Source organism: the organism of the source record quoted next, unplaced genomic scaffold (genome assembly GCF_019419815.1).
Source record: "Pyrus x bretschneideri cultivar Hongxiangsu unplaced genomic scaffold, Pyrus_bretschneideri_v1 Contig10, whole genome shotgun sequence".
Taxonomy (NCBI): Eukaryota; Viridiplantae; Streptophyta; class Magnoliopsida; order Rosales; family Rosaceae; genus Pyrus; species Pyrus x bretschneideri.
Genome location: NW_025999391.1, coordinates 4,283,689 through 4,301,820, shown reverse-complemented (window position 1 = coordinate 4,301,820; position 18,132 = coordinate 4,283,689). Strand labels below are relative to the sequence as shown.

Sequence of the window (18,132 nt, the reverse complement as noted above, 5' to 3'; positions counted from 1 at the left end):
AAAAAAAAAACAGAAACCGAACCAAAATTTTGGTTCAGTTTCGGTTTTGGCAAAAAACCGAACCGTTTTGAATTGAACCCAGCCCTAGTCGAAGCTAGTGATTCTAATTGTTTCTTGAAATTCTTGAAACTTGAAGCTTAGTGGTTTATTTCTTGTCTTGAAGAAAAGTTGTTCAGTTGTTGATTTGAAGTATAGATATGGCATCTTCACCTGTGAAAGTTAAAGGGTTGTTCGGTATGCTTACTATTAAGCTTAGTGAACATAATTACACTAAATAGGCATTCCAGTTTAAGTCGTCTTAAAAAGATACAAGCTTTTTGATCATTTTGATGGTACTATTGAATGTCTTGCTAAATTTGTGCTCAATGCTAAATCTGGGGTTACCAAAGAAATTACAAGTGCATTTAAAGAATGGGAGTCTATTGATTTTGTGACATCCCACATCGCCCAGGGGAGTGATCCTTATATGTATATTCCCATCCCTACCTAGCACGAGGCCTTTTGGGAGCTCACTGGCTTTGGGTTCCATAGGAACTCCGAAGTTAAGCGAGATGGTGGCTAGAGCAATCCCATGATGGGTGACCCACTGGAAAGTTGCTCGTGAGTTCCCAAAAACAAAACCGTGAGGGAATGGTAAGCCCAAAACGGACAATATCGTGCTACGGTGGTGGAGCAGGCTCGGGAAGTGATCTGCCCCGGGCCAGGATGTGACAATTTGGTATCAGAGCCTAACCCTGATCGCGTGTGTGCCGACGAAGACGTCGAGCCCCTAAGGGGGGTGGATTGTGACATCCTACATCACCCAGGGGAGTGATCCTTATATGTATATTCTCATCCCTACCTAGCACGAGGCCTTTTGGGAGCTCACTGGCTTCGGGTTCCGTAGGAACTCCGAAGTTAAGCGAGATGGTGGCTAGAGCAATCCCATGATGGTCACAAGTTGCTCGTGAGTTCCCAAAAACAAAACCGTGAGAGAATGGTAAGCCCAAAGGGGACAATATCGTGCTACGGTGGTGGAGCGGAACCGGGAAGTGATCCGCCCCGGGCCAGGATGTGACAGATTTGGCACTGTTAAGTTTGTTGATTGCTTCTCTCTCTAATAATGCTATAGAATATGTAAGGGTTGTGATTTTCACGCACCCTTAACTACTTTTCCCACACCTCTTCCTATTTTTTAATACTTAATTAGTATCCTACTATTTAATCTTCCATATATACCCTTCCTACTTTTTTATAGTAACTAATGAAAGATTAAATAAGGAGGGGTATATATGGAAGATTAAATAGTAGGATACAAATTAAGTATTAAAAAATATGGAGGGGTGTGGGAAAATTAGTTAATGGTGTGTGAAAATCACAACCTAATATGTAATTGGCTGTAGAACTGTAAGAGAGGTTTGGTCTAATCTTGAGGAGAGATATGTTTCAGTGTCTAAAATTGGAGTTAATCACTTGAAAACAAAATTACATACTATTCAGAAAGGAGGAGATACCAGGGATAAATATTTGTTAAAGTTGAAATCTATTAGGGATCAGTTAACATCTGCAGGGGAGTTTATCTCAGATATTATGATTGCTGCATTAGCTAGTTTGCCAAATGAGTATCCTACGATTAGAACTATGATTCTTGCTAGAGATACTACTATTTTCTTGAAAGAGTTTTGAGCTTTGTTACTTGGTGCTGAAAGGGAGAATGACATAACTATTAACTTTTTGTCATGCAAGGTGGTTCTAGTTTTGCAAGATCATCTCAATTCAATAATGGTGCATCTTGTTCTAATTCTGTTGATAAGGAATCTTCTAGCATTGGTGGTCGAATAATAGTTGTTCCAAGGGTACCTTATAGATCCCAACCACCTAGATTCACTTTATTGTCCTCTCAAGCACAGTCTTAGCCTCAGCCTCAGCCTTAGTTTCATCAAGAACAACCTACTTATTTTCCTGCGCCAAATAATTTGGATTATGGTAGTGGGTTTATTGGTTACATGGATCTATCTTTCAATAATGGTCAACAAATCTCTTCTCTTACACAATATAATGGGAATCAACATAGACCATATAATGGAAATTGAAAATGAGTCTAACTACAGAGGCAGAGGATCTAATAACTATAGATAAGGTAATAACTGGTCTGGAAACACTGATTCAACGACAACTCAATATTATGAGTGTCAAATTTGTCAAAGAATGGGCCATACTGCTCTAAATTGTTTTTACAGGAATTCTCAGATACCAGCAACTGCATTTACTACTTAATGTCAGATATGTGGAAAAATAGGGTACATTGTTCATGAGTGTTACCATTGTAGCAATTATTCATATCAAGATGCTAGACCTCCACAATCTTTGCAACCAACTTTCAATGCAAATCAACAAGTTCCTCCAATCCCACAAGTTTCATTTTCTCAGCAACCAATCCATCTAACTCTTAAGGCTTATATGCTACTCATTTTTCATATCAAATTCTTGCTGCTTCAAATTTTGTTCCATCTTAAAATCCTCCTGGAATTGCTCAAACATCAATACATGCCTTGACAGCTCAAAATACTACAATAGCAACAAATCAACCTATATGGATATTTGATAATGGAGTTTCTCATCACATGACATCAGATCTTACTAGCTTGAACAACATTTTTGCATTTGAAGGTTTAGAAACTATTAAAATTGGCAATGGTCAAGGCTTACCTATTCATCACACTGGTTCCATAGTGATTAAAACTCCATCTCACTCACCTGTGTTAAAACAAGTTTTACATGTGCCTTCCATTGCAGTTAATCTCATGTCTATAACACAACTATGTAAAGACAATACATGCTGGTTTTTATGTGATGACACATTATTTTTTGTGCAGGACAAGGTAACAATGGAGATCTTGTACAAAGGAAGGATTCAACTTGGTGAACTGTTTCAAATTCCTGCATCAACTTTCTCTTTTGCAACTGCTTTGTTGGGTTAGTTAATGAAGTCTTCAGTGTGGCATCAAAGGCTAGGGCAAACTAATAAAATTCTGTTAGTGATGTTAGCTAAATCTCAGACTTCTCATTCTATAAATGATGTTCATAAGATGTGTACTACATGTATTCATGGCAAGATGACTAGAACTTATTTTCCTAATGAGTCAAATAGGTGTATTTTACCATTTAATAAAGTGCACACATATGTATGGGGTTCATCTTCTATTAGACCAACTGAAGGATATAGATACTATGTAGTGTTTATAGATGATTGTACAAGATTTGTGTGGATTTTTCCAATATTCAATAAATTAGAAGTATTTTCTACATTTGTGAAATTCTAAAAGTTTGTTATAGTGCAATTTGGTTTTAAAATTAAAAGTTTACAATCAGATGGAGGTAGTGAATTCATAAGTAATGCATTTAAGGATTTCATATCATCAAATGGTATGACTCACATAGTGTTATGTCCTTACACACCATAACAGAACGGCTTGGTTGAGAGAAAGCATAGCCTTATTATTGAGATTGCAATTACTCTAATAGATGATGCTGGTATAGCTTAAGAATTTTGGTATCATGCAGTGCTCTTAATAAATAGGATGCCTTCTAAGACACTACACGTGAACTCTTTTTACTTTGCATTGTTCGACAAACATCCTAATATACAAAAGTTAAACGTCTTTGGCACAACTATGCATCCATATCTCAGACATTATAATGACAACAAACTGCAACCTAGGTCTTTAGTATGTTTGTTCTTAGGGTATGCATTAGGATATAAGGGAGTTATTTGTTTAGGATATAAGCGAGTTAATTGTTATCATCTGCAACCTAAAAAAATTAATTATATCCAGACATGTCCTTCATGATGAAACCCAATTTCTAGTAAAGGTTAATAAAGTTGAAATCTCTGAGAATAAAAGCATAATAGTTCCGAGTTCTTCATCTCTAGTGATTGTGAAAGTTGTAACTTCTGAAAATCAAAACAGTACATCTCGGGCACTGAATCAAGCTACAACTTCATCAACTCAAGTACATGAAATTGATAATGGGATCTCCATCAACATTTAGTGGATTTCGAAATGATTCTAGTCACACTCAATCATCAAATGTTATAGGGTCATCTTAGGAATCTAAAACACACAATTCACAGGGTTTTCCTTAAACACAAGATCAATTTCTCCCATTGTTGCATGTCCTTGATTCTGTACAACTTCAAGTAATATTGCCTATCTCAGATACACATGAATCGATCTCTAAATCTAATCATCTGCCTAGTTCTGGCAAAACGCACAAAATGACAACTAGATTGCAATCTGGTGCAATTATGAGGAAAAACTATGCTGCTTATTTGTCTATGAAGATATATGATATGCTGGATATTTTTTTTTAGCAGAAATCAATGATACTGATGAACCAGAAACATTCAAAGCTCTTTCATTAAATCCTCATTGGTAGCAAGCAATGCATGATAAATATGATGCACTAAAAGCTCAAGATACATGGATATTGGTTCCAACTCCAACTAATAGGTCTATTATGGGGAGTAAAGGAATTTATAAAATAAAGAAGATTCCAAATGGAAGCATTGCAAGATACAAAGCAAGATTGGTTGCACAAGGTTATACACAGGAGCAAGGGCTTGATTATGCTGAAACCTTTAGTCCAGTTGTGAGACACATTACTGTAAGGTTGATTCTTGCTCTTGCCACTTTTCATGAATGGGAACTTAGACAACTTGACTTTAAAAGTGCCTTCTTGCATGGAAATCTTCAAGAAGACATATATATGAAGCAACCACAAGGATTTATGGATCCAAATTGCCCTCAACATGTGTGTAAGTTGGTTAAATCTTTATATGGACTCAAACAATCATCTAGGGTTTGGAATTCAAAGTTCACAAGTATGTTACCATCTTTGGGATTCAGTGTATCTCAATTTGATACAAGTTTATTTGTCAAGAATGATTGACAAAGAGAATTGCATATGCCTTTATTGTATGTAGATGATATCATCTTGACAGGTTATAACAAGTCCAAAGTTCAATTGATTATCACTCAACTTGGAGAGTTATTTGATTTGAAGGATATAGGGCAGCTGACATACTTTCTTGGTCTTCATATTCAATATAAGGCATATGCAAGTCTCTTTGTCAATCAAACAAAATATGCCAAGGAATTACTAAAAAAAGGTAGGAATGGAAAATTGTGGACCTGCACCTACTCCATCCAAACAACACACTCACTTATTGTATCTGAAGGCAATTTTATGTCTGATCCTACCATTTATAGAAGTTTGGTTGGGGCATTACACTACTTGACATTCTCTAGGTCTGACATTCTCTAGGTCTAACATGCATTTTTTTTCTTGTGAAAAGAATTCTGAGATAGCTACAAGGAACCTTGGAATATGGCCTTACTTACACTCCTTCAACTGATATTCATACATCAGCTTTTTCTGAGGCTGATTGGGTTGCAGATATAAATACAAAAATGTCAATAACATGTTATGTTGTGTATTTAAGTGGAAATCCTATATCATGGCAATCAAAGAAGCAAGCCCCTATCTCAAGAAGTTCAACTGAAGCTGAATACAAAGCACTAGCACATTGCACTGCTGATGATTGCTGGATAAGATATATGGTCAAAGATTTGAATGAGTTTGTAACTTCTCCACCTGCTATGCATTGTGACAACATCTTTGCTTTGGCACTTAGTTCAAATCCAATATTTCATTCTCGAATAAAACACTTAGATATTGATTATCATTTTCTCAGAGAGAGAGTGCAAAAAAGAGACATTACAGCTCATTATGCTTCAACTGGGTCACAAGTTGCAGACATTTTGACTAAAGGATTACACATCCCAATTTTCATCAAACATTGCAGCAATCTCAGGCTTGGATATCCCAACTGAGATTGAAAGGGAGTAATAACAGAATGTTGATATGAGTTTAGTCTATTGGTCCATGTGTCACAGTGTAATTGGATTGTAATAAGATTACGTTGTTGTGAGTTAGTTAGCTGGTTGCCTTACATTGCAAGCTAGTTAGTTAGAATCTAAAACACTATATGGACTGATGTAGCCTCTCATTTCTCATTAATGTGAATATGTTCAAAGCTATACTTTTCCCTCTCTTTCTCTTTTATCTTTCTCTTTGACTCTTTACATTTCTGAAGTTCTTCAATTTTTCTCCTAATTTCTGCAACTCTGTGAAGATTGATTGTGCACTATTATGAATCAGCACGACAAGCTCTTGTATTATCGATAAGCACAACGGCAAGGGTCTGGTGAATCACTATCTGCCTATCACCTATTTCGAGAATCTAACAAATAAGAAAATCTTCTTATTTAATCTTCATATCTCAGTACGACTAATTTTCTTAAACCAAGTATATCTCAATACGACTAATTTTTATTGGATTGTATATTATTATTGGTGATAGCAAAAAGCACAACATAAAGAGAACGAATGAAGATGATGATGCAATTTTCAATAATAAATAACACAAACATACCAATTATACATACACACACACGTGATCTATTTTAAGAAACAAATGCTCTAACAATCATGCATGAACATAATGCCTCTCAAAGTTGTTCAAATGGAGAATATATTAAGGGTGGCATGACAAAATACATATCACCAAAATCTTTGTACACAAGCATCAGAGGGATTAAGTGATGGAAGTTAGAGAAACGATTTCAATGCTAACATGGCACACAACTTCATCAACTTTCTGCCAAGTTTTCATTTCAGAAGTTGACGTAATGCATCGACACACATCGACTTGATGACAAGCCATTTAACCCAAGTTTATTGAAATCAAGGGAAACCATCAATCATGGGGATCATCTAATAGCATCTAAGAGTATGCTACATTGGTCATATGAGCAGTGTAATTTTGTTTCCCTTGGATCATCAATTTATCTCATGAGTTATTATTGGAAAAATTATGACGAGGCAATTAATCCATGACTTGTGGCCATCTAAGGTGTTGTAAATGTGGATGACCACACATGATGACTTTGGATTGCCAATACTATTAGTAACTGCAAACACGAAAAAAAAATTTAATGTGTAAGTGAATATTCATTTCACCAAAATTTCGATATCTACAATTACATGAGATCAATCCGTGAAAAACATCAAGGCATGGGTTGGTAGGTTTTAAGTCTTCTAGCCTTCATATTTTCTACTATTGACAAATAAGAAAGGTTGAGTCACTTAAATGCTAGCTAAGTCATTTTACATAAAAAAAAAATTGGTACATTTTACATATATCAAAGTGAGAAAATCAATCAAAACAACTAGCCTTCTAATTGATCTGATTCATGATTTTTTTATATTTAATTATCAATTTCAAGAGAAAATTTACACATATTTTCTTGTATATGTGTTAGTAAGAAATTATAGAAATTTTGAAGATACTTTCAGACCATGTTTAAAAAGTATTTTATATTATACTTCCAATACAAAAAGAAAAAGAACAATGGAAATATGGAAATTTGTATACAGCAAGAAAAGGTCCGTTTGCTGATGCTAGTCAGAATAGACAGAACAACGGCGCGGTAAATGAAAAATTGGCCGAGGACTCGCTGCAAACATTAATAAAAAAGAAAAAGAAAAAAAGGGAAGTCTGATCTCATCAGAAGCACAGAGAGAGAGGCGTTGAATACTCGCATTTGGCATTTGGAGTTCGGAATCCACCGACGATCTCTCTTCCTCTTCTTCTCCTTTCAAAATCTAGGGCATAAGAAAATGTGCTGTTGGATCTGAAACTTGTGCAAGTAAGCTGCTTTTCGATCGATTTCGCGTTTCAATCGAAATCGGATAAATGTTGCGGTTACGAGCATTCCGGCCGACCAATGACAAGATCGTCAAGATTCAGTTGCATCCCACGCATCCATGGCTGGTCACCGCCGACGCCTCCGATCACGTTTCCGTTTGGAATTGGGAACACCGTCAGGTACCTCTCTCTCTCTCTCTCCTCTCTCTCTCCAATTCCACACTTCGTGTTCGTGATTCAACTGTGCTGGATTCGAATTAGGTGATTTACGAGCTCAAAGCTGGGGGCGTTGATCAGAGGCGTTTGGTTGGCGCCAAGTTGGAGAAGCTCGCCGAGGGCGAATCAGGTACTGAATCCTGAAATCTGATTTTAGTTGCTACGATGCTCGTGAAAATCGATTTGAACTGTGTTTAAATTAGGGCCGCTTCTGAATTTCTGAGACCTGATTGGACAAATTTAGCTTAGGAGGAGCTGAATGCTTTTGCAGAAGCAGATTGAATAACCGATGATTGCGGATTTCACTAACGATTCATTTGTGAAGCTAAATACGCGATTTTGGATAGAGTTAACTCTATTAACTGTTCTTGCATTTACTCAGGCAGAACCATAACCATTGCTAATTGCCTTATAGTATAAAAATAAGGTAATGTACTGTTCAGCTTACGCATCAGCGTCGAACTCAGTTTGTCCTGTTGGGATTCAATAGGTTCTGGTCTGGAAATCTAAGTGGTGTTACAATTAGCTGCTCTTAGATCAATACTGGCACAATTAAACTTAAGATCAATGCACAGATTTTTACACGACTTCAAAAGTTGTCGTCTCTCAATGGTTTTGTTTCTTATCTTTAGCTCAAACACTTGCAAAATATGATATTTGGACAACAAGATAGCTAGTTTGGCTCGGTAGTTGTTTAAGATTTATAAACTTTCACTCTTAAACCAGAGAATTATGTATCTTTCTAATTGTTGTGTCTGCTTGTGGTTGATAGATTCTAAAGGGAAGCCCACAGAAGCCATTCGTGGAGGGAGGTAATAGAGCACTGCAACTGCGTTATTGTCCATTTCTTCTTATTAAAACCTAGACACACACTGAGGGCATATGCTTCCTTAAAAGTGTTAAGCAGGTAAACTTCTTTGATGATGACGTGCGCTATTGGCAACTTTGGCGTAACCGCTCCACAGCTGCTGAGGCTTCCACATCCGTCAGTAATGTTTCATCAGCTTTTAGTTCTCCTGCTCCATCAACTAAAGGAAGACATTTTCTTGTCATTTGTTGTGAAAACAAAGCCATATTTTTGGACTTGGTAACCATGCGAGGCCGTGATGTACCAAAATCAGAGCTTGACAATAAATCGCTTCTCTGGTAAGTTATTACTAATTTTCAGTATGTTTATACATATGTTTCATTCACTTGAAGCAGTGGCATTTATAATATAGTATTGGTACATACAAATATATATTGAATGAGATTAACAAATCTCTGAGTTTTGCTTTTGTTTTTGACATTTTTGTGCTCTGTTTCTTGTTTCCCTGTATGAATCTTGCAGTATGGAATTCCTTTCTAGATCTGCTGTTGCAGATGTTCCTCTTGTTGCTTTTGGTGGATCAGATGGTGTTATTAGAGTACTTTCAATGATGACATGGAAGGTTTGCGTTTTCCCAAATTTTCTAACATGCTGGCTATAAATATCCCTTGCTTTATGTGATATACTTGCTTCCTGCAGCTCGTAAGGAGATACACAGGAGGTCATAAAGGATCCATAGCTTGTTTGATGACATTTGTGGCTTCTTCTGGTGAGGTAGATTTTTTACTTCTAAAAGATGAAATCAAATTACTTTATGGCATGTGTTTATGCTATCTTTCTTCGTGAACTATTTTTTTTATTATTTATTTACTATTTTAGTTTGTGTCTGAGTGTTCAAATACCATAGCATAGGTGGCTTGATGTATCACTTGATTGTGCCTCTGGAGCTTCCTAAAATGTTATTATCTCTTTATTCTTCAAGTTCATTCAGATAGCACTTTGGTGGAAGTAATTTCTCCATTCACTCAGCAGCGTGATGTAAAAAAATCAAGGAATTACGATATAGAGATGCTGAGCTGTTATGAGTGTTCATCAGTTATACATCAAAGTACTGGATACATGTGTTTAAATGCTTCTTGTTTCTATGTGTAAACATTATTGCAGGCACTTCTGGTTTCGGGGGGTAGTGATGGTTTGCTCGTAGTTTGGAGTGCAGATCATGGTCAAGATTCACGAGAACTCGTGCCGAAACTAAGTTTAAAGGCAATTATCTCTTCTTTTCTTATCACAGCTCTCTTATTTTTCTTTGACCACTATAAGTTTAGGTTACTGATTCATTATTTATTCCACATTATGGTTATAGTATGAAAGTTATATGCAAATTTGAAACCTTGGCTGATCAATGTTGTCATATTATTTAAAGTTTAATAGGGACATGTGACACCCTGTTTGCTTAAACGGGTCTAAGATGTCTAATGTTGTGATTTTGAGTTTGAGACAATGAAAACCTCACCAGTGCCTAGTGTTGGCTTGGTGAATTGGACTCAAATTATATCTTTGTTTGTTTAATCAAATTGTAGATTTTAATTGGGCATCTTTGTTGAGAAATTTTTAAGATATTCCTTTTGGTGCATTCTTCCTCTTCTTTTTCGTTTTTTATGGGGAGGGGGAGGGGTAGAGATGAATGGATTGTAGTATGTGTTTATGGGTAAAGATTTCTGGATTTGATGGACTTTCCTTTGGTGGTATATCATTGTATTTCGTCCATTTTTTTATAAATAGAATGTGTTTCTTGTAAATGATTAAAATCTCTATTATATTGAACTCCATGTATTGGCCTTCTTTCAGTTCATTCTTTCTGCGTGCATGAATGTAGGAGCTTTATGCGTTTACATTTTTTCTGGATGACGTAGTTGAACTATTTGAGATTTGATTATAGGCATTTCTTCTATGACAGGCACATGATGGTGGGGTTGTGGCTGTTGAACTTTCTAGAGTGATTGGAAATGCTCCCCAGCTTATCTCTATTGGTGCAGATAAGACGTTAGCTATATGGGACACAGTTTCATTTAAGGTATTCCAATGTCTAAGAAAAGGCTTTGTGAAGTGCAACTGGTTTTCTGTTGAATGTTGGTGTTTACCTTCTTATTTATTTATTTTTGGTGAAGATTTTTACCTTCTAGTTAATTATATATTTCGTCTGCTTTTCTCTTTCAGGAGTTGCGGCGTATTAAGCCTGTTCCAAAACTTGCTTGCCACAGTGTGGCATCCTGGTGCCACCCTCGTGCTCCAAACCTTGATATATTGACTTGTGTTAAAGATTCCAATATATGGTATGCACAAAGTTTTCATTCTAGTGGTTTCCATTACAAATTTCCATCAGTTAATGTCTTTGGCTATAAAACAGTGGATTTATGATCAGAATCTGTTCTGTTTTTAACCGTAAAAAGGTTGGACATAATTTGCTTATGAGATCTGTGTTTGGTATTATTTCCTTTTCTTTGTTCCTTATGAAATTCCCCAAAAAATGTTTGAAAAATTTCTCAGGGCTATTGAACACCCAACTTATTCTGCACTCACAAGGCCGTTGTGTGAGCTCTCCTCACTAATCCCCCCACAAGCAATTGCACCAAACAAGAAAATTAGGGTAAGTCACTTTTATGCTTATTAGGTTTTTCTTATATAACTTCATATCAGACACTTACACCCAACTGTATCACAGGTATACTGTATGGTCGCACATCCCTTACAGCCCCACCTCGTTGCTACTGGAACCAATGTCGGGGTCATTATCAGCGAGTTTGACCCAAGATCGCTTCCAGCTGTAGCTCCCTTGCCAACACCATCAGGGAGTCGAGAGCATAATGCGGTATATGTGATTGAAAGGGAACTTAAGCTACTAAACTTTCAGTTATCCCAGACAGCAAATCCATCTCTTGGAAATAATGCTTCTTTGTCGGAAGCAGGAAGGCTTAGGGGGGAGTCACCAGAAACATTACATGTCAAACAGATAAAGAAGCACATTAGTACACCTGTTCCGCATGATTCCTATTCAGTTCTCTCAGTAAGCGGTTCAGGAAAGTAAGTTGCGCCTGGCACTGGAAATGCCAGTCTTTAACTACAGTAATTTCAATCTTTGTATAGGTGAAATGGTTAGATCGATAGCATTAGTATTAGGCTGATACAGTATAATGCATCAATATCAGCCTTTGTATTAAACATTCATGGAAGAGTGCAATTAATGCATCTTGTTTATGATGTTGTCTTGACCGTGTCTCTAGGTATGCTGTATTCTCTGTGATACATGTCATCTGAAATTACCTATGATGTTTATTCCAACGTGTCATGATTTTTCATCTTTTTATTTGGAGCTTCAGTACAGACATGGTAATGATTATTTCTACATATTTCAGGTATCTTGCAGTTGTGTGGCCTGATATCCCGTACTTCTCTATCTACAAAGTTAGTGACTGGTCAATCGTTGATTCAGGCAGTGCAAGGCTTCTGGCTTGGGATACATGTCGGGACAGATTTGCTATACTAGAGTCTACATTACCACCTCGAATTCCTGTAATTCATAAGGGAGGATCATCAAGAAGAGCAAAAGAAGCTGCTGCAGCTGCAGCACAAGCTGCTGCAGCAGCTGCCTCTGCTGCTTCTGCAGCTAACGTACAAGTTCGCATCCTACTGGATGATGGCACATCAAATATTTTAATGAGATCTATAGGTGCTCGCAGTGACCCGGTATTTATTCTGTTCTGCCTGGTCTATTGTTATAGTGATTTTAGTTGTGAGTTTAAAATGCATAGGGTTTTTTTACCGACCAACAAATAAATTGCCTAGTGTTTCAAATTATAAGTTTGTTCCTCACGGCATTGTTCTTGCACTGAAAACAATTAAACAAAATCCTTATGTGGTCTATGCGTTTGAGTTTGTATAGATCCTGAGTGATAAGGGCTTCTTTGGTTCCTTTACGAATAATAATTTTCTGTAAGTAAGCTCACAAACAAAGCATGCAGCCGCATGAGCTTGCAAAAGTTGTTGGAACAATTTTCAGAAAACAAACTAGAAAGGTTTTTCTGAAATTGTTCTGACATTAAATATCTGTTATAAAAGTTTCAAATGTTTTACACATTGGCCAGAAACTTATAGGAAGCATTTCAAACAGAAATGCATTGATGGACTCTTCCATTAATATTTTAGTGTAGAATGTGTAGCAAGTTTGACTGTTAAGATTCATTTCTAATTCAAAATTATATTCTAGGTTATTGGTTTGCATGGAGGAGCACTTCTTGGTGTTGCATATCGAACATCTCGGAGAATTAGCCCTATGGCTGCAACAGCTATTTCAACAATTCAATCCATGCCCCTGTCTGGATTTGGAGGTGCTGGGCATTCTTCTTTTTCCACTTTTGATGATGGATTTTCTTCTAATAGATCTTCCTCTGCTGAGGCTGCACCACAAAACTTTCAGCTATACAGGCAAGAAACTTTTTTTTTCTTTTGCTTTATTTGCATGCTAAGTATTTTATTTCAAGGTACTAGGAAATGCAATAGTCCTATGGAGTTTCTTCATTCCTTCATAGTTTATTAAAAAATGGATTTTTATTAGATATAGCTTATCAGTTTTTGTGTTTTAGAAATGTGAATCAAGCGTTTCACAATCTTACCTTACCCTGTTCTCTCTCTCCATTTCTTCAATGCTTCAAATTTTCTCACAACTCCTTCATTGAGGATGTTTGAACTTTTCTTTTCAATTAGTCCTTGCAGATATTTTAAGTTAGATTACTTGCACACAAACTTGTCTCACTTTCACCTACCTGCTTCATGCTGGAATAAATTTTAAATGTTGATTGCTAAAGGGAGCTTAGTGCGTTATGATGTGTAAGGGCTCTTTCAATGGGTATATATGGATATAAGATCAAGATTAGTTTTCCTTTTAATCTCAAGTCATTCCTGACTATGCAGTTGGGAAACTTTTCAACCTGTTGGTGGTCTACTTCCTCAGCCCGAATGGACAGCGTGGGATCAAACGGTTGAGTATTGTGCTTTTGCATATCAGAAATACATTGTCATATCTTCTTTGCGCCCACAATATAGATATTTGGGAGATGTCGCAATTCCTTACGCTACTGGTGCTGTTTGGCATAGGCGACAGTTGTTTGTTGTTACGCCTACGACAATTGAGTAAGATATATTGATTGTCCCAAAAATTCTGTCTTTGTATCTATAACAGGTTCTTGGAATAGATGAGAATGGTTTTATCAGGAAAAAATGTTATTTGATTTACAATCAGCCTAAAACTATTGTTAATTTGTCACACGGCATAATAGAAGATCTTGACTTCTAGTAACTTGATCTTGGAGAAAAGCCTCTAAACCTCGTCTGGCTATGATATTACATGTGGGCCCGCACAAAAACTCAAAGTTGTCAAAGCTGAAAGCTATGCTAAAAAAAATTTGATTCAGTTAATGCACCATGGCCTTTGGCTGGAGAAAAACTCAGGTTTTTGAGTGTTGAGGTATAACTGCATATGAACTCAGGACATTACGACCTGAGTTTGCGTTGCTTTTGTAATATTGATGTCAAGAAAGTTGTTGCTTTCTTTCAACTCCATTTTGCTTTGTTGTGATTTCTTTGGATTATTTTACTTAAACAAATAAGAATGCAGAATAGAATTGTAAATTGAATTGATACTAAGGCAATAAAAAATGTCGCAGCATATGAACTGTGCTTTATTAAGCTGCATTTTGCAGATGTGTTTTTGTGGATGCTGGAGTCGCACCTGTTGATATTGAAACTAAAAAGAGGAAAGAGGAAATGAAACAAAAGGAGGCACAAGCAAGAGCCCTAGCTGAGCATGGTGAATTAGCACTAATTGCAGTTGAAGGCCCGCAATCTGTTACTCAAGAAAGGATAGCACTGAGGCCCCCAATGCTACAGGTAAAGAGTTCCCAAAAGTATAACTGTGTGCTGACTGTTCGTTGGCTAAGATAGAAAGATACAAATGGTGCTTTTCTCACATTTTGCTTGGCATTGGTGCTGTATTTTCAATGAGAAATCATATAAGATCTGTAAAGAGTTTAAGAGTTTCTGGAAACTTGTATATGTCAATGTGCTTGGATTTTTTTAACCAAATCGGATATGTTTTGATATGTTCTTATACACTAAAAGTTGGTTAAAATGGGAAAATTCTGATTCTTGGTTCTAAGGTATTAATCAAATTGAATGTTTAATTGATAAGAAAATTCTGCAAACAACTTTCTTTATTGTTAACAAAATAATCTCTTTATATTTGACTGTGTAAGATTTATTGGATTAGTTAATCCAAGTTGAATTCTTCATTTTTTATTATATTTGCGGCTTCAAAAGCTTGGTTCCATTTTGTTCTACCTACTTTATATAAGCGGTTTGGCAAAGAATTGTAATAGCTGGAGAGTTTAAAGAAGTTAGAGTCAAAATGCAGTTGCTATAAATCAAATCATAATTACTATTTTGGTTAAATGTTGTCATTTCTCTTTTCTTATTTTTCTTCTGTTTTAGGTGGTGCGATTAGCCTCATTTCAGCATGCTCCTTCTGTGCCTCCTTTCTTAACATTATCGAAACAGTCTAGAAGTGACGGGGACGATTCAGGGATTTTAAAAGAGTTTGAAGAAAGAAGGGTTAATGAGATAGCTGTTGGTGGTGGAGGGGTCTCAGTGGCAGTTACTCGTTTTCCAACAGAACAGAAACGGCCTGTTGGGCCTCTAGTTGTGGTGGGTGTCAGAGATGGCGTTCTTTGGCTAATTGATAGGTAAAGACTAATGAGCCCCCTTTTTCACAAATTAAGTTGTTAAGAATGTATGCTAAATTATTTCCGTCTATAAAACATATGTGCATGAGTTCTATGTGATAAGTATATGATTGCAAACATAAACGATTTTCTTTTGTATTTCCCTGCAGATATATGAGTGCTCATGCCTTATCCCTTAGCCACCCTGGGATCCGTTGTCGGTGTCTTGCTGCTTATGGAGATGCAATTAGTGCTGTCAAGTGGTATCAATCTTTCTTTTTTCATTCATTCATGTCTAACTATGTGATTTTTTTCCTTACAATTCCTAATGTTTTTGTTTTATGCAGGGCAAGTAGGCTTGGCAGAGAACATCATGATGATTTAGCACAATTCTTGCTAGGCATGGGTTATGCTACCGAAGCACTTCACTTGCCTGGAATATCCAAGAGGTATGCCACAAATGAACTCACCCCTTGTGTGTTTGATGTCATATTGCCTGCTGTTGCTTTCTTTATCTTTTATTTTTTATGCTTATTATTTCCATTTCGAGGATCAACTTTTATTTTTGTCAAGTATACAACTATGTATCACTCTGGCCATAGACTGACATGGCTTACATGGTTCAATTTTCGGTTGATGTGTCCGGCCTACAGGCGCTTCGTATCTGTTGGATCCTTATGTTTTTATACTCTAAAGTTAATTTGTTGGAAATTATGGCATGCAAGTAGCAGCCGTTTCATCTCAATTTGAACCGTATCTCTTGTTATCCCTTTTTTTGTAGGTTGGAGTTTGATTTGGCCATGCAGAGCAGTGATTTGAAAAGAGCTCTTCAGTGCCTTCTTACAATGAGCAACAGCAGGGACGTAGGACAAGAGAATACATCATTTGATTTGAAAGACATTCTAACTGTAACGACTAAGAAAGAAAATGTGCTGGAAGCTGTCCAAGGAATAGTGAAATTCGTAAAGGAGTTTTTGGATCTTATTGATGCAGCAGATGCTACTGGACAGGCTGAAATTGCTCGGGAAGCTCTTAAGAGGTTGGGTGCTGCAGCTTCTGTAAAGGGAGCTTTACAGGGTCATGAATTAAGAGGACAAGCTCTACGCCTGGCCAATCATGGAGAGTTGACACGGCTAAGCGTATGTTATCCATATCTGGACATGCTTTTCTTGCGTGCTAGTTCACATGATTTTGATAGTCCTTTCTAGAAAATTCTGATAGTCCTTTCTAAAGACAGTTGCTTTGCGCTGCAGAATTTGGTAAACAATTTAATATCAGTTGGCTCCGGACGTGAAGCAGCATTTGCAGCTGCAGTTTTGGGAGACAATGCCCTCATGGAGAAGGCGTGGCAGGATACTGGAATGCTCGCCGAGGCTGTGCTTCATGCCCATGTATGACGTGATTTATGCTTGTTCATCTACCTCAGTTTATTACTTTGACCTGACTGCCTTCTGGGGATTTTCTCTGCAGGCTCATGGGCGACCAACATTGAAGAACTTGGTTCAGACTTGGAATAAAATGCTACAAAAGGAGGTTGACCACACGCCAACGACGAAAACAGATGCTGCTGCTGCATTTTTGGCTTCTCTGGAGGAACCCAAGCTTACAAGTTTAGCAGATGCTGCCAAGAAACCACCGATTGAAATTCTTCCTCCCGGGATGCCGTCTCTTTCAGCTCCTTCAATTTCTATGCCAAAGAAACCAGCTCCGGGGGCTCAGAATACACTGCAGCAACCAGGCAAGCCGTTGATGTTAGAAGCTGCCCCTACCACCACACCTGCACCTTCAGGTGCGCCACAACAACCAGGTTCAGGATCAGATAATAAGCCTCCTGCTTCATCATCAGAGAGTGATCCAGCTAATCCAGCTCCGGCTGCTTCAGGAGAAAGTGTCCCAGGAACTTCTACAGATAATGGGGCACCATCAGATGCCCCACCTCAAGCGCCTCAACCAGAAGTCCAATCCCAAGTGCCCCAATCAGAGGCCCCATCGGAAGGGCCGCAATCAGAGGCTGCATCGCAAGCTCCCCAATCAGAGGCTGTCTCCCAAGCACCCCAATCAGAGGCTGCATCCCAAGCACCCCAGTCAGAGGCCCCATCCCAAGAGCCTCAATCAGAGGCCCTGCCCCAAGCTCCCCAGTCAGAGGCCCCGCCTGAAATGCCAGAGTCAGAGACCTTACCCCAAGCTCCACAACCGGAAGCTCCACAACCTGCCGTCCCAACGGAGACGGCACCATTACAAACCCAGGTGCCACCCATCCAGCAAACCAATGCTCCAAAAAGATTGCCACTAGATGAGGATTTTTTCCGAATGTGATCCCCGACAATCTTGCTCCGAAACCCTTTGTGGTTCATACCACCGTCAAAATTTTAGTGATTCGTCGAATAGAAGCTCCACCCGCATTTCATACAAAGGAGCCATGGTCGTCTCAACATTCTGTTCATCTTCGGGCGAAGCGATAATGTTATCAAATGGTTGCAGTCATGTTTATATTTCATGTAACCTTTGTTTTTTTTAATATGTTATTCTTCTGTGTATCGTCTGCATCATTTAGTGTGTTTTCTTGTTCGTTCTGTTTTGTT

The 18,132-nt window shown here is 37.6% G+C and overlaps 1 protein-coding gene across 1 annotated transcript; it reads left to right on the top strand.

Annotated features, from left to right (window-relative positions):
- Positions 1–7,520: 7,520 nt before the first annotated feature.
- Positions 7,521–17,866, top strand: LOC103949552. The gene is made up of 21 exons (XM_009360667.3): positions 7,521–7,933; positions 8,015–8,099; positions 8,742–8,781; positions 8,867–9,115; positions 9,300–9,399; positions 9,477–9,551; positions 9,942–10,040; positions 10,735–10,851; positions 10,995–11,110; positions 11,325–11,424; positions 11,500–11,858; positions 12,191–12,521; positions 13,042–13,259; positions 13,746–13,964; positions 14,534–14,720; positions 15,321–15,571; positions 15,721–15,813; positions 15,898–15,999; positions 16,332–16,689; positions 16,804–16,941; positions 17,021–17,866. Exons 1-21 carry the CDS (start codon positions 7,802–7,804, stop codon positions 17,864–17,866), a joined length of 4,215 nt encoding a protein of 1,404 aa, XP_009358942.2. The 5' UTR covers positions 7,521–7,801.
- The last annotated feature ends 266 nt before the right edge of the window (positions 17,867–18,132 follow it).